The sequence below is a fragment of the Plectrocnemia conspersa genome, unplaced genomic scaffold (assembly GCF_051122295.1).
Source record: "Plectrocnemia conspersa isolate PC_06_02 unplaced genomic scaffold, ASM5112229v1 ptg000012l, whole genome shotgun sequence".
Classification (NCBI taxonomy): Eukaryota; Metazoa; Arthropoda; class Insecta; order Trichoptera; family Polycentropodidae; genus Plectrocnemia; species Plectrocnemia conspersa.
In genome coordinates, this window is record NW_028277176.1 from 17,372,889 (window position 1) to 17,389,180 (window position 16,292).

The following is a 16,292-nucleotide window of genomic DNA, read 5'->3' on the forward strand; positions in this document are numbered from 1 at the left end:
GTTCAAGACAGTGTTATATTTGTATTTAAAACATATGTAAATATACACATATTTTTGATTTTAAGCAATACAATTATTATTAAATGTTTCTTATATACAAGAGTCACACATTATTAAACTAAAATATTTTTATCTGACACTTTTTTATCATACCGTCTACTTACAATATTTTTTTATTATACGCGTACTCTTATCTTTTTATGTCCTTGCAGGTTTGGCCGTGCCCTTCGTCGAACTAACCGTGGCACACGCCTCCGTCCTGACGATCCTGGCCATCAGCTTCGAGAGGTATTACGCCATTTGCGAACCATTGAAGGCAGGATATGTCTGCACCAAAACGAGAGCAGCCCTCATCTGTTTCATGGCCTGGTTCGTTGCCGCCGTCTTCACCAGGTAATTAATAACTAGACTATTTTGATACCATCAGCTAACAATATAACACGTCATCGATTATCTTTCAGGCGCTGTGATTAATCTTTAATATACAATAACAGCCGAACGCTTTATTAACGTCTTTCAGCTTGATTTAAAAAAATGCTTCTATATTTTTCATACGTTTATTATAAGCTTGTGAAATTTTCTTCTTCGGTGTTGTGCAAAATAACACAAAAGCATTTCCATCATATCCATCACAAAACATAAAAAAATACAATGCGACAAATTTACTCATAACGCCGGAAAAATAAAGTCAATAGTTGTACCTCGGTGAAAATATTGTCTTGACATAATAATTTATTGATAAATAGTTTTGCGTCAAAACGTGACGTTTAAGAGATTCGAAAACATATGTATACACGAGTATATGTAAAGGGTATTGTACAAAACATTTTATAAATAACTATTATGTCACTCGCAAATTCAATCATTTCTGATTCAATTCAACACTTCTGTCTTAATATAAATGATAGTTATAGTTTCACTTACATTCAACTTAAGTACCTTTTAACTACGTTACAAATATCAAAAGCAAATTGTTCGACAATATTTTTATTCAAATAATCTAGAAATGATTATTTTGATAATTAAATTTAAATTAATAGAAATTGGTTATTATCTTTTAAGATTTTTTTTTATTTTTCAACTGTAATTTACAAAAATTGTTGAAATTTTAATTTTTAGATTAAATTGTTAAATAAACATTAAAAAAATATATCTAGATTATTAATGTTCTTTTAATGCTTTAATTATATATGAATACATATCAAACTATACACAAACGACCATATATACTATACATGTATCTTTATTAAACAATCTTATTAGTGAATAATATTGCCATTCATTCATGGGATTAGGAAAACCTAATCTCATATTTTCGATTAGAATCAGATAGATTGAAAAACACGTTGAATTAATTTAGGCTTCATACCCATATCTTAGTCAACGTCTTAAATTTCCTATCTATTGTGTTTTAATAACAATAGAAGTATACAATTACAATAACATTTATATTTAAAAAAATCATTAATATAGTTTAATAGTTTATCTTAAAAATTATTTTAACAATTGTACAAAAAACTTTTTCTCTCAATCAATTATTATTCAAATAGCATAGTTCGCGTTTAATCATTTACATATCAATAAGGTTTGATTACTATATATAGTATAATAATAGATTTGAGGAAATTTGTTATTACAAAACATTACTTTTTATGATATATATAAAATATCATAAGAGTCGAATACACCATTTAGACAATGCGTTAAAATAAGACGAAGCAACGATTTTATCCTTTACGTTTTCCCTTTTTTGCCATTTATTACTATCAATAGAACGTGCGTTTACGACGACAGTCCTTTGCATTATATTAACCGCCTTGTCCCAACAAAAATACACCCTTTCTCATATATCCAAACATATAAAAAGGGGTGGTGAAGAACGGGCAAATTTGAGCTTAGCACAGCGTATCTTTGATCTGGGTAGTTTTTATGTTTGCACTATGCAATTCTCTGTCATAAAATATGCAAACAAACGTTTTATTTACGTACCAAGAATTTTATTAAATCACGCGCTTTTTCGCGGGGTATTATTAATTCTCTCTTATATCGAAGGAGCGAATTCATTTCCCTCGAGGTGAGCCATTTTTATCTGGGTAAGTGCATCCGTGATGGGGCTAAATTTGGATAAAGAGATAAAGGTCCTTTGAGCCGAGACGAAAATAGACCCTTCACAATATAAATTGGCTCAGAAAATTGCCAGGCTTTATCGAAATTAGTTTAGATAATTATGGACAAATTATATGAGAATGATTACAGATCTTTTGTGTAGGTTTTCTGAATTCTTGTATAGAAGTTTTTCAATTAACAGACGTCCTGACCCAGTTTTGTGACGCTCCTTATTCTTATCACCCTGCGTCCGAAACAGACACTGCAATGCAATATATCTTTTCGTATCCCCCCATTCTCTGGCGAGAATATAAAAAATGCGAACACTTGCAAACTGACGTTGATTGTGTGCGTTTGTTTAAGGGGTGTAGCTTGTTTTTTTAGACAAAGAAGTAATATTAAACTTTAACCTTTGAACCAAATATACGATATACTATAACATTAAATTTGACCAATGCTTTTTTATGATCGTGAACTTAGTAAAAACAACTATTAAAATAAACTATTAGTTTTTCATCAAATTAACAGTTTAATTCTGCAAAAATTAAATCTTGTATTTATGAATACTATACTAAATCCCATTTCAGATGATAAAAAAGAAACTATTAGGAAGTAAATATACTAAATTATAAACGTTTATATGTTGCTTCAAACTTTAGTCCTCTCAAAGAAACTTAAATTCACAAAAAATAATAATTTAATAATATGATAATTTAAAGCAGAAATACATGTATGATAATCAACAGTAATTTTAAAGTTCACATAATATATGGGGGATATGAAACTATTGCAGTAATTTTAAATACTAGAAAATTACATTTAAAGAATTCGTTATCGTCCTAAATTCCTTCATTCCTTTAAATATAACCAGTTAATAACATTTAGGCTGTCGTAGTCTTTGCCGGTCTTCTTATCCAGACTAACAATTTTCTCGCTTGTTTTAAAATTTTGGTTTATTACGTCACTTAATCTCTATTACTTTACATTTACCTAAACATGCATAGTTATCTATTAGCTATTTTCAAATTAAAATTAACAAATTTAAAAATATAATTATGTAATTTAATTCAATTTCAGAAAAAAAAATCTGGTGTACTCCACTTTATATTATATACAACTTGTTTTCAAATAGGATATATTTTTTTTTCTCTACAATATAGATAATAATTTAAATTAAAATATTATCTACATATATATTATATTAACATATAGAAAATGAATATTATTATCGACGATTTTAATTATTACCAATACGCTATAAATTTGGCAGCAGAAATATTTATTAGTATGTAGGTACATACATTCATATGAATGTATTATTATATGCAATATTTAATCCTATATCTCTTTAGCGGTCTAAAACAAATTTTGCATAGTTACTCTTTGAGAACCTGTTAAAAAAATAAGCATCCTCCTACTTTCTTTTGTCTCATTAAATATGATGTATGTTCATCTCTTCTAATGCTGCTCAGTTGCACTCTAAGACACAACCTATCTACCGTTAATAAATAAAACTAGGGCATTCCTTACAAAATAAATAACAACCACTTTTCTTATATCAAAAATAAATATTTTTGTAGTACCTCTGATATTTTCCGTTTACGCTTTAGTGTTGATTGAAGTTATTTAATGTACTTTTTTTAAAGCTCTTTTTTTGATATGTGTATATATGTATATACCGTAAATTATTCACTTTTTTTCACTCACAGCTGTCTTTGGATATATCAATCCTTCACGTTGATTGTATAATTATAATATATAATTAAATGCACTAATATTAGAATAACCCAGAGGAAAAGACTTTTTTTTAATGAAAATTATTTTTTCAATAACAAATTTACTTCACAATATTATTCTACAAAATAATCTTTATTGACAGATACAATCTTTTTCCATCGATCAGGCAAGTTAGTCAGGCAAATATTCAGAAAGTTTTAAATGTTTTAACTTTACTAACACTGTTAAATGTTTTACCATCTAAATTATATTGAAGAGACTTAAATAGTGGTAATCTGGAGAATAAGGAAGGTGAGCGTAATTCTCGCAGTATGAGGCAGGCGCGTCGCCTTGTTCTCGTCGCTTAGTGCATGTGAAACTCACACCCTTCCAATATTTTTTAAACTTCCTTAAAATCTAGACCATGAATATTCTTTCTCATCTGTCAACCTCTGAATCGAAATCTCTGTATTGGCTTAAATTTATGCAGCTATGTGATAAGGATTTAAAATATACTTAATTCTTGTAATAGAAAAACCGTAAGGATAACCTTGTGATTTGATCTTTTAGGCGCTTCCATTGAGACCATTAGACATTTGTTTCGATGTTGAGGCAATTCTTAATCATCAGTCGGCAAAGGCTAGTGGACCAACAATGCGGTTTTCATCCAATTCATTCTACGGTCACTTCTTTCGAAAGCAATGACAAAAATTTATATTTTGAAATCCAGATCGATGAAGTCTTTACCGAATTTTAAAAAGCATTTAATAAGTTTGTCATGAGCTTCTTCTTCGGAAGTTAAGCATGTTTCGGTTTATCAAATGGTCTTGTTCGCTTTTTCGAGTTACCGTCAGTATGTAAACTATGTATGTCAGGATGTCGTCAATATGTGATTCAATGTTGGTCCTCTGCTCTTTCTTATCTTTATCAACGACATACATGCGGTAATTAAATACTACTTACTAAGTGTTTAAGAGTATCAGCACAAATTTGGATAAAAGTAAAATATCATACACTACATATTTTTTTATTAATTGGATACAATTAAGCTGCACGATAATTCCAATTATCAAATATTATAAAAATAAGCAAACATGTATTAAGCAAACTGCTGTCAAAGAGACGTTCGCTAAAAAACGTTTCCTGCTCACATTTTGCCAGGATGCTAACCAAGGTTGATTTTACATAAAAAAAACTTACACATTTTTTTGTAGCCTCTCGTATAAATAACAATATGTTTATTCTGATTTTAATGAAAACTAAATTATAATAATATTGTTATAACATGGAAGTTTGACAACGATAGGTACATCTACATATGCATGTGAACTATTTCTCTGTTTTTAAATTTAACAAAAGCCACACATAGAAACAAATTGAAGGCTGTCGATATCCCCAGCTTTGTGATAGTCTCGATGATTGTTGTTCATTGTGGTGGGGGATTACGTCATCGCCGTTCTATTCTGTTCTTAGGGTATGTGGTATTGTCATATGTGATATAAATGTATATATTTATTGTAGTCGAGTCGGGAGGTAATGCGTATGTGAGCAATGTTGTGTAATTTAGAGGGCTCCCCTTAGGTAGGAAAGCGTGTCATCGGTCTGTTGCCATATGGAATAAAGCCTTCAGGTCCCTGGGGAGGCCGTCCTCCCGGAAGCGTCTCGCTAACAAATGTACTCCGTAGGAAATACAATTAACAACCCGACCGCAAATCTATATGCCCGGGCAAGGTTGCCTTTGAATCGTGTCCATTATTTAATTTATCTCAGAGTTAATTTTTATCCGAGTCTGTACAAAGCGAGTTGAGACACAAAGAAATCTGCACATGGGTTCCGCAATGGAAACAATGAAGGAGAAGACAATTTTAATGGCAAAGGAGAATCGGAAATTTTAACGATCAAACTAAAACTATACGCATAGAAATTTGTTAGCTTATTCTATATATTATATTATATATTTATTTTGAAAATATAAACCTTATTATAAAATAAATTTTAATAACCGTAATAATGAAAAGCCTACAAACACGTGCAGTTAATTAATATGCTATATACATAATAGGGATATTTTGTAAGTAAAGATACAACCCTATATAAAATTTAAACGATATTTTTACTCCACTAACAACACTAATGTTTACTCTAGAATTCGCGTGACGTAGCAGAATTAATAGGCCTAGCATAAATATATAAATAATTAACTTGATATTACAAAAATAATTAATGAGTTAAGTCAGGCAATACAATCTAATTTTTAAATTATAAAATATGTTTAGTATTATTAATCGTCCTAAAAATATTTAGAGGTGTTTATCTATTATAATGAAATCTTTAATAAAGTTAACCTATTCTAATTAATAGTTATTTAAGCTTTAAAATACATATTGTTATTTTTAAATATTTACTATATAATCTTTACCTTTGAAAATTTATTATATACATATGTATATATTTATTTTAAATACTTTTTATATTAAATAAAACAACTTCAAACGTTAAAAAAGCTATAAAATATTTTAATAGAATTTTTAACAAAATAAACATTATGCAATTATATAAACAATTTATCATAGATAACAGAGTGTATATGCTTAAGATTATTTTTAACTAAGCAAAAGTAACAAATTCACTTTCGTTATTAATATACGCGTAAAGTAATTTTCATAACGCGGTATAAGATTGAAATATAATCGGGGTTACGTACTTAAATATTTGAGTTTAACTTGGTGCCTATTTTCGGTTTGTTTACAAAACATTTGGATTCATCTTGCGGTGACGCTGAAAGACACGTAAATATTATATAAAGTAAACATAAACAAACCTTAATACAAATAATTTTATAAACGTTAATTTAATCTTCATACTTTTTATAATTGTTTGTGTAAAACTTTTTGTTTACCATAATATTGATTTATGAATGGTGTATATATGTTGAATAAAGTATTATATTTTTAATATGAATTAAATTGTAGACTGGTGTAGTGGAAGAAATCTACGGTGTGTATAAAATACGATTAAAGATTCCTCCGCAGAATATATGGAATTTTCCCCGTAATAACGTGTGAGCAATTCCAGCTGTTAGCGTTGCTCTTTTTCAAACCCTCGCGTTTATCTGAACTAACTTTTCGTTGGATTTTCACCGAAGAAAATTTACACACAGGGGTAACGCAGCATTATATTACGCATGAATTTATTGAAAAATGAGGGCGCGAGTTAATATTGATAATGGAGACGCCCCTTAGAGTTGCCCCCTTGGGGGTAACAAAATTGACATGTGCCTTATTTGATCCTATGCATCGGTGGCTTTCAAAAGCAGTCATTTTAAAACCTCTGGAATGTAATAATAATCCCCCCGTAAAAATATCGTACTGATAAATGTTTTATTTTATGTAATAAATAATTAGATATATATACAAAAGTTAGTTGTTGTGTGAATAAAATTAAATTATCAAAAAAAATTAACTGAATTGAAACATAAATATGCAATTTAAATATTGATCCTTGTATAGAAATATTATAGAAAAATTTAGATTTAGCAAATAATAAAAGGTAGATTTTTATAATCTACCTATTGTAGAGTCTCTCTTGTTACAACTTTAAATTTAAGTATTTTTATTACCAGGAACCGTAAACCCATCCTTCTCTACAAAATTGCTCTCTCTTATTTTTACCTTAGGACTAGGGATTCCAATCCCGGGCCAAAATTTTGATCCTGGGATTTCGGTATTGCAATTAGTCGATCCCGGGATCCCGGGACCAGTCCCGGGATAATTTTCATGTTATTTTATCGACAAAAATAATTTAAAATGAATAATACAATATATTTTTACATCTGTTTTTTATAATGTACAATGTATAAAGTACGTATAATTTTAGTCTTGGACTTAAAATAGAAAATAATATAATAAAAATAAAAAAGGGAAAGACTTATATATTTATTTGAGAAGAAAAAAATGAACTTTTGACAATGTGTGCACATAGGTATGTACATTCATGGACACAATTAATTGAAAACATTATTTTGAATAAAACTCACGAAGTAACATCAAAGCATCAAGTGTTTTATCATTTAGCCTTGATCTGATTTTGGTTCCTAAGCAGCCTGCTGCTGAAAAAGCACGTTCAGACTCACAGTCTCAAAGATTCACAGATGACACGTGCAACTCGCGCAAGTTTGTATACGAAATATAACGATGTTGTCAATAATAATTCGATTGTGCTTGATAAATCAACCAATCCGAAAAATTCGGGATTATGTTTTATAATCCCGGGACTCATCGGGTATTGAAAATCGTTCGGGATCCCGGGATCCCGGGATTCGGGATCCCGGGATTGGAATCCTTACTTAGGACTAATAATAATTGAGTTATAAATATATTTTTAATTTTGATTGATTCTTTCTTGCTTTTAGGGAGACAATATCGTCTATTTTTATGTCTTTATTAAATAATTGTGTAACTTTGTTTTTAATCGAAAGTATACACAATTTGCTCAGTCTAGCATGAGCTATTGATGTTTTTTCCGCTGAAGCTGCGGTTATTTATATATTTAAAAAATATATATTCTTTCTTTATATGTTTATAATTTTGTGACGTTGAATTAATTGAAGGATTTCTAATTGGTTCATTTTTTTTAAATTGTCATGCAAAGACTAGAAGGATTTATTAAGACAAATTATTTCACTTAAAAATGCTGGTCCGTTAAAGTCTCTCGTACATTTAATTGCAACGTCTATAGTATATCTACCGAACTTATTTTCAATTAGCAATATTATATTTGAAGCAGTAAGAAAGACAAAATTCTGTGAAACCTGCTGAAGTTTTCCGAATCTCCAGTTCAGTTGCTCGATAATTATGTTTATAGTATTTGTGTATGTATTGTGAAATTTCTCAGCCTCGTTTAAATTTCAATATTTATGTATAGCTTTATCTTTCGAAAGACAAAAAAACAAATAGTTTTGATCTATACCAAAAAATTTCACTATTTTTGGCAAACGTTAACAGTGTGAACATAATAAAAAATACGCAAATTTCTTCACTTCAATAATTATTTGCGTCATTGTTATAACACTGAGGTCCGAAATATTAAAATCAAATTATCAGCCTGCAACTTGTCTAAAATTTATTGTGTTTTTGCAGTGTTCTGTTATGATTCTATAAAATCAATAAAACATTGCTTAATGGAACAATTACATTGTGATAATTTATATTATTTTCAATTTTATTCATTAACATCATTACTCAATATATTTTTAACTTTGTCTCATTAGCGTACATCATGTAATACAATCATAAGGAAAAGTACTTTTCCTTATGAATTACAGTTAAAATAATTTTCCTCACTTCACTGGCAATTAGAGATTTTACTTAATTATGAATCTTATTTCACGTAAAGTGCTAAAAATAATTTGACGTTATGAGCCCCATAACGTCAAATTATTTACAGCACAATAAAGAATGGCGTTTCTTATTGCTGTCAATTGATTTTTCCATTTCTTTTTTCGAAAGTGTAGCGTTCGTTTAAAACTTATAATTTTTTGGCGTCCCCTGATTCAGGCACCCGGCCCCCTGTAGGTTTAAAAGTTTCAGATGCGACATTTTCAACGCGTCTCAACTATAAAATAGTTTTTACATAATATCTGTGTCAGTATATTATTTTTCTTTCAGTGATAAATGTATAAGAGTAATTTAAATATGCTCAAATATCAGTAGCACTCTCCAAATATGGAGCATATCGATTACAATCTAACATAAGTAGCATCAAAAATAAATTAATGAGTTAAACTACAGTGCATTTAGAGATAGGTTGTTAATAGTAATTAAATGATTTTATTGAATGAATAATTTTTGCTTACACATTAATAAAAATAAAATTAACAGAGCTTTTGTATATTAAAGTTCTAAACCAATCTTATTATCTAAGTATATCAGGATAGCCTATAGTGGCTTTCTATAGAAATTTTTTAATTATCTGCAATACAATACTGGCCTAGATAGTGGCTTATAATAACAACAAAGTTGCTTTTAATATCAACGTTTACCATTATAGTTGCGAAACGTCAAACGTCACTCTCTCGAAAACACGTGTCAAAAATATTCTCCAGCTTACTTAATCTGAAAATGCTATTTCGCCAGTATCATTATTCATTCTCGTGTATGTTTATTCGCTCTTTGAGCGACACAACTTGATGATAGATGTTGACATATCAATGAGCTTGGCTGAAGAAGAAAAATGTTTACCTAATCAATGTGAAAAGAAACAACTTGGATGCAGAATCGTACAACATTCTTGTGAAAACATCTCGTGATTTGTTACGATATCAATTCGGAAGACATTTATTTTTAACACTATTTTTTACAGCTCATCAACATATAAATAATGCGATTAATGTTGTGTTTATTATAACAATGTGTGTGTTTGTGCTTTTATGATATATTGTGCTCGTGCTTTTTCAACACCAATATAAATGTATAACCATTAAAAAACAACCTTATACAATAACCAGATACACAATAACAAAACTAACAATAAAACGCTACTAAACGCTTATTTTTTAACTAAAGCTTATTTAATACTCATCGGTGATACATATCTAATTAAAATACAAATCTTAAACATAAAACTAATATATTTATAAGTATTAATATGTTTGTCTATTTTTAAGATAAATTAAATTAGATGAAATATACAATATGCAACACAAAATATGTAAACAAGCTTAATTTCGAGTATGCTTCAATTACATTGTGATAATTTATAATATTTTCGATTTTATTCATTTTAAGTACATAATGTTCGTTCCTTTGAGCTCCACAGAAATGAATTTATGTCTTGGCTGCTAGAAACTCACCTGTCATCTAACAATATCGTATTTGAGAACGTAATACTTTCAATGTGACAAAATGGAAATTTCTGAGTAGAAAAACTACTTTTTCAATTTTTATATGACACTTCCATTGGAAATCACATTGATCACGATATTTATGAGTTGAGAGTTTATTTATTTGATTCTTAAATTTCATAGATAATGTTTAACGTCTTGTTATTTAACCGATTCATAATATATATAATATATTTAAAAAATATTTTAAATTATAAACTGTCTACAGCTAATATATAACAGTCAAGGGCGCTTAATTTTTGCATAAAAGTTTTTATGAATATAGCTTATAATTAAAATCCACTATACTGTATTTGCGTTAACACAGTCAGTTCGAGAGCTATCCATTTCATTATCATTTATAATTGGGGTTTACGTTAGATATACTTATCATTACTCCGATTGATAAATTTAAAAAATATATTAATAATTATAATTTAAAAAAAAATGTTTAAAATATAAACAGGAGAGCTAATAGTAGTAGCGTAAACCCAAACTTGCCATCTCTTTCTCAATCATGAATAATGATGAAATAAATAGCTCTCGAACTGGCTGTGTTAACGCAAATATGGTATAAGCATTTTATAAAATAAACTATATACTTTTTTGTGTTGCATCTCGTATATAAATTATAAATAAACAAATTTATTGCTTACAATGCGCTTTGGTGCACCTTTAGTTGAGCCATTGAATAAGATGGCGCAAAACTATATGAAAGTTCTACGAAGTTTTGACAATGCGGATTCGAATGCATCGAGCTTTAACATGACTCGCTTCCAAGTGAAATTAATTTCTCTCGTTGCACAGCCGTCCAAAAGTGCGGACCGAAATAGAATATCTCCTAATTTCGCACATTTCATGTGTGAAATGAATAATGATGTAGTCGGCGGGTCTTTGCTGAAAAGGGGGACCCGGGTTCGCTCCATTTCGCACCGTTTGCGACACCTGTCATTCTCGGACGTGAATGAGGAGAATTCGCAACAATATACGCACGCATCGCTTCGATGCATTCGAATCGAGAGATAAAAATAAATTTTCTGCCTATATATTATTGCCCCCTTTGGTGGCTTGCTAATAAAATATATTTTATTCAAATAAATTTATTTTACATTATAAAAAATCGCATACATAAAAAAAGCTTCTCTATAATATAATTTATGATATATTTAAGGCTTTGAAATGGTAAAAACTGGAAAAGATATAAAACATAATAATGAATTAGGTGATAATTTTTAGGTGTACTATTAAGTTATCTTAGTAACTATTTTTTTTTAAACATTAAGAGTTTGTGAGATGTTAGTATTTAAAATATTATATTTTTATGTCAACCTACATACCTATGTTTATAATATTTAATTTGATGTACAATAAAAAATTACATAATACATACTTCATTTAATTTATATATAAAACAGAATCGAATACTTTATAATAAATACTAATTCTTAACTATTTTTGTTAATTGGTTATATAAAAATATAAGCGTTGTTTTATGAATTAAGTATAATTAATTAAAATCAAACTCAATTTTAACATTTCAAAGCCTTAATTACTCAAATTAAATTAAATAAGCCAAATAAATAAAAATTAAAAGCTTACCATAAAATAAAAATACACATTAAAATAAAGCTTAATTAATATTTTAAAAAATCAATATAAATTAAAATAGAATGTAGATATAAGGTTGATTTTTTCTGGTTTCAGCCCGATCCTGGCAGTTGCCAAATATCGCATAATGGAGTACCACGACGGAAGCAGAGTGCCGGTTTGCTTGACCCAAGCGAACAACTTTTGGTCTACCTTCTACTTCCTGATGACCATATCTGTGTTTTTCTTGATCCCATTTCTGATTTTGCTAGTTTTGTACACGATCATAGCTAAAAATCTGATCTCGACCGCGTCCAAGGTAGTGATGAACAAGCACGTGGACTGTTACAACTTCAGAGCTAGGAAGCAAGTAGTCATGATGCTCGGCACGGTCATCTTGAGCTTCTTCATCTGTCTGATGCCTTTCAAGTTCCTCACTTTGTGGATAATCATCGTTTCGGACGAGACGGTGTCCAGGTTGGGCGTGGAGAAATACTACAACATCTTGTATTTCAGCAGAACGATGCTGTACTTGAACTCGGCCGTCAATCCTATATTGTATAACTTGATGTCTTCTAAATTTAGGGATGGATTTTTGCTGGTGTGCCGCTTGAAGAATAAGCATCAGCTGAAAAACTTCAGGAGGGGATATAGAGAGAGAGCGGGCACTTTTCACACGACTTCTACGTCTTATACTAATAGTAGTTCGTCGTCTAGACGAAGCAATAGCTTAAAGCATATGGTGTTTAAAAAATCCAGCTTCGACGGAAAGAGCACGATCGTTTCCAGATTCAACGATGAACAAATTGATACTGCGCAAGATGTCAGAGAGCAGGATACTAAAAGAGAGTTATTGCTCAGCAAGAGGGCCAAATTGGACAGGAGTATTAGCTTGTTTCCAAATTTATTCTCATATAAAGCAGCGTCTAAACAGCAGATTAACAGCTTAGAAAGCAACGATTCGGTTGCCAAACCGTGCAACTGGCGAATATACGGCAAGAGTGAAGATGACATATTGGAAGAAAAGCTACCAATCGAAGCCAGATTTGAAGGAAGCAATCGCAAAGAAAAATTGCCATTTTTGAACAAGCAGAGGTCGTTAGATTCGGGATGCCATTCGGGCGGGTATTCGCTAAGGAAAAGTGTCGTTTTGAGGAGCGCTAAGAGTAAAAGTTTGGAAAGCGACGACAGGGACGTGAATAATGCTTCGCAAGAGAGCTACGTGTAGGCAATAAGAAGTTATATCGCCGCATAATACGTTTGTTGTTAAGTTTGTTTATTTTACGACTGAAGATAAGTGTTTTATAAAAGATGGGGCCAATTTCGTGAACAGTCATTGTGTAAATATATTTGATATATGAAACCAATTCGCCGATATAGAACCGCATTCGCATTAACAGGTTGGCCAAAAGTTTAATCATTGACATTAGAAATTAATTACTATATTTTGGCCCACCTGTGTGTCATAACTTTATACAAATAATCTAAGCTAATAACTGTTTTCAAAAGATGCATTTATTTAAAATATGCCAAAGAACAATTATACACTTTTTAATTTTAATAAAATATAAAATATAACGTCTATATTTTTACCCCCATAAATTGACTATCTACCCATCTACCCAAGAAAATACACATAAATCTACCTATAAAGAAGAACACATACACACTGTTTATTGTTGAGATTATAGTATTTACTTTTACACCCTGAAATTTGTTCTCGTTACCTTTGGTAAGCTATTCTGCGAAAAACTGGATTACACTGCAATATACTACGTTACGCAACACATTTTATAAATTATATGTACATACACACGAATGTGTACTACTATTTGTGGGATAAAATGTCATCTTTTACAAGTGAAATAATTTAATTTTACCATGAAAATAGGAGTAAATTTCGGGTGAAGGAATGTGTAATATGGATGCTGTACTGTAGCAGAGAGCACGCATTTTCCCCACAAAGAAATTTAATATTAACCATGAATGCGCGTTTCAAACTGCGATGCGTTAGATGATATTATTTCAAAGTAATATTAATTATTTCGGTGGTTCCTTTTGTGTACTCACCATTAATAAATTTTAAATATACAACACAGTTTTACAATTATTATATATAAATATATTTAATAAAATATGTATATCTATATATAAAAAAAATAAAAATAAAATTGAATATATTTTTGTGGAAATGTTTTGAAAAATTAAATCGGAATAAAGTCTGACATTTCTGAATCGACTGATCTCTTCAATTTCATAGAAAATCTATTAAAAAATACGGATATAACTAAATCGAAAATTAAATTAAATTCAGAATCCAGTTCAAAGTAACTCGATCATATAAAAAAATTCATATTTGGTTATCTTGTACCTTATAACATACTTATTTTCATGCAAAACCTAATTAAGATTTTATAGTACAGCAATTTTGCTCTTATTGCTACAAAGATATGATAAATCTATAAATACTCGTTAATTAAAAATATTTTATTAGCTTTTATTTTAAGCGTAGTTATTTTTTTAAATTATTTTAATTGCATTGAGAAAATATATTTTATATGCTTATATAATATATAATCAAACATAGAGTATATTAAATAGATTATGCTTTTTAAACGGTAAATAACTATATTGTATAATATATTAAAATCAGTTGTTTACAGTCGTATTTATCCTTTTTAATGTTTATATTTATTAAATTATATTAATTAAATTATATTTATAAAAATAAGGAATGCCTTTTTCTAGGTGCGTTGGGATACGATTCGTTACATTCTCGACGTAGATTTTTAAAGTAACTAAGGGGGCGGTGTCGACAATCTGTCTATGCTTGGCAATTTTTAGCTGCGGGCTATAAAGTTCCCTAGAGAGTTGCAATCTTTGTTCTTCATTATTACTTCTAGGACGTTAGCGCTTGAGAACGCTACTCTTACACGATAAATTCACCTTCTCAACGATCTTTTTAAACACAATGATGTTTTTAGTGATAGCTACAATGAGCTGGAATTTATGTAGGAAGGTGCACATCACTTTTAAGTGTGCTCCACAATTATTCTAAAAAATATGTATTGTTATAATATACCATTTCGTGTCTATTTTTAATAATAATTGGTGTATACGTATGTACATTGAGTTGCTATGTAGTATATTCAGTGGTGCAACTACGTAGTATAAACGGGGGGTGGGGGGTGGACACTTGCTTGAGGGCGGCATTTTCGCGATAGAAGTGTGGTTCTTAAACTGAATGCGTTAAATATATATCCACGAATAGCTAAGAGCTAAGTTGAATATGTGAAAACAATAAGCAACAGCTTAACAAATGCTGGTTTCATGACCCAGCCGGTCATAAAATGCCGATTCTATACATAAAATTATTTTTTGCCAGCCCAAAAATTTGGAAAATTGTTTAAGGCGAGCACGTGTTTAAATAATAAAATGCTTGATAACCATTAACATATTTCATTTTACTTGAAAATTATCCTGCACATATTATAATGTGGGAGGGGAGCATATAGGGCTGCCTGCCACAGAAAGTTGTAGTATATTGAAGATATGCATTAAGTTTAAGATATTTAGGATGGTCAGATTTTGTATTAGATAATGGTGAGGGCATATGTATTAAATTTTGAATAAAACTTTTTTGTATAAAGGCCATCATGACGCATTGGAGATACCTGTCAAGTCGTGATCTTCAGATTTGCAATAAATTAATAAATGTTTTTTCCAGTTAGTGTATTTACTTGTAAATATAAAATCGATTATTACATAAAAAAACTATACATACTATAAAGAAACGAATAACATTTTTAATTTAGTGTATAAATAAATTATTTATTCTTTGTGGCAAAAATATGTGCTTGTAAAAAATGATCAACTACAACAAATAAATGCATATGCGATCGAAAACTAACTACATTAGTAGACTTATATACATCTATAATAACAGTAATGATTTTCATACTAAACAATTTACTGAAACTAAATGACATACGCATTATAGTAT

General features: G+C 29.6%; 1 protein-coding gene across 2 annotated transcripts in view; it reads left to right on the forward strand.

Annotated features, from left to right (window-relative positions):
• The window catches only part of LOC148228446 (QRFP-like peptide receptor), a 104,968-nt gene that overhangs the window by 85,631 nt on the left and 3,045 nt on the right, over nucleotides 1-16,292 (forward strand). Inside the window, exons 3-4 of one of the 2 annotated variants that reach the window (XM_088199862.1) lie at nucleotides 213-393; nucleotides 12,407-13,864. In XM_088199862.1, the coding sequence (XP_088055988.1) occupies nucleotides 213-393; nucleotides 12,407-13,517 (1,292 nt within the window). In that variant the 3' untranslated portion in view covers nucleotides 13,518-13,864. Of the gene's footprint in view, nucleotides 1-212; nucleotides 394-12,406; nucleotides 13,865-16,292 lie in introns of those variants that run through there. The other variant, XM_088199863.1, reaches the window with a different exon arrangement.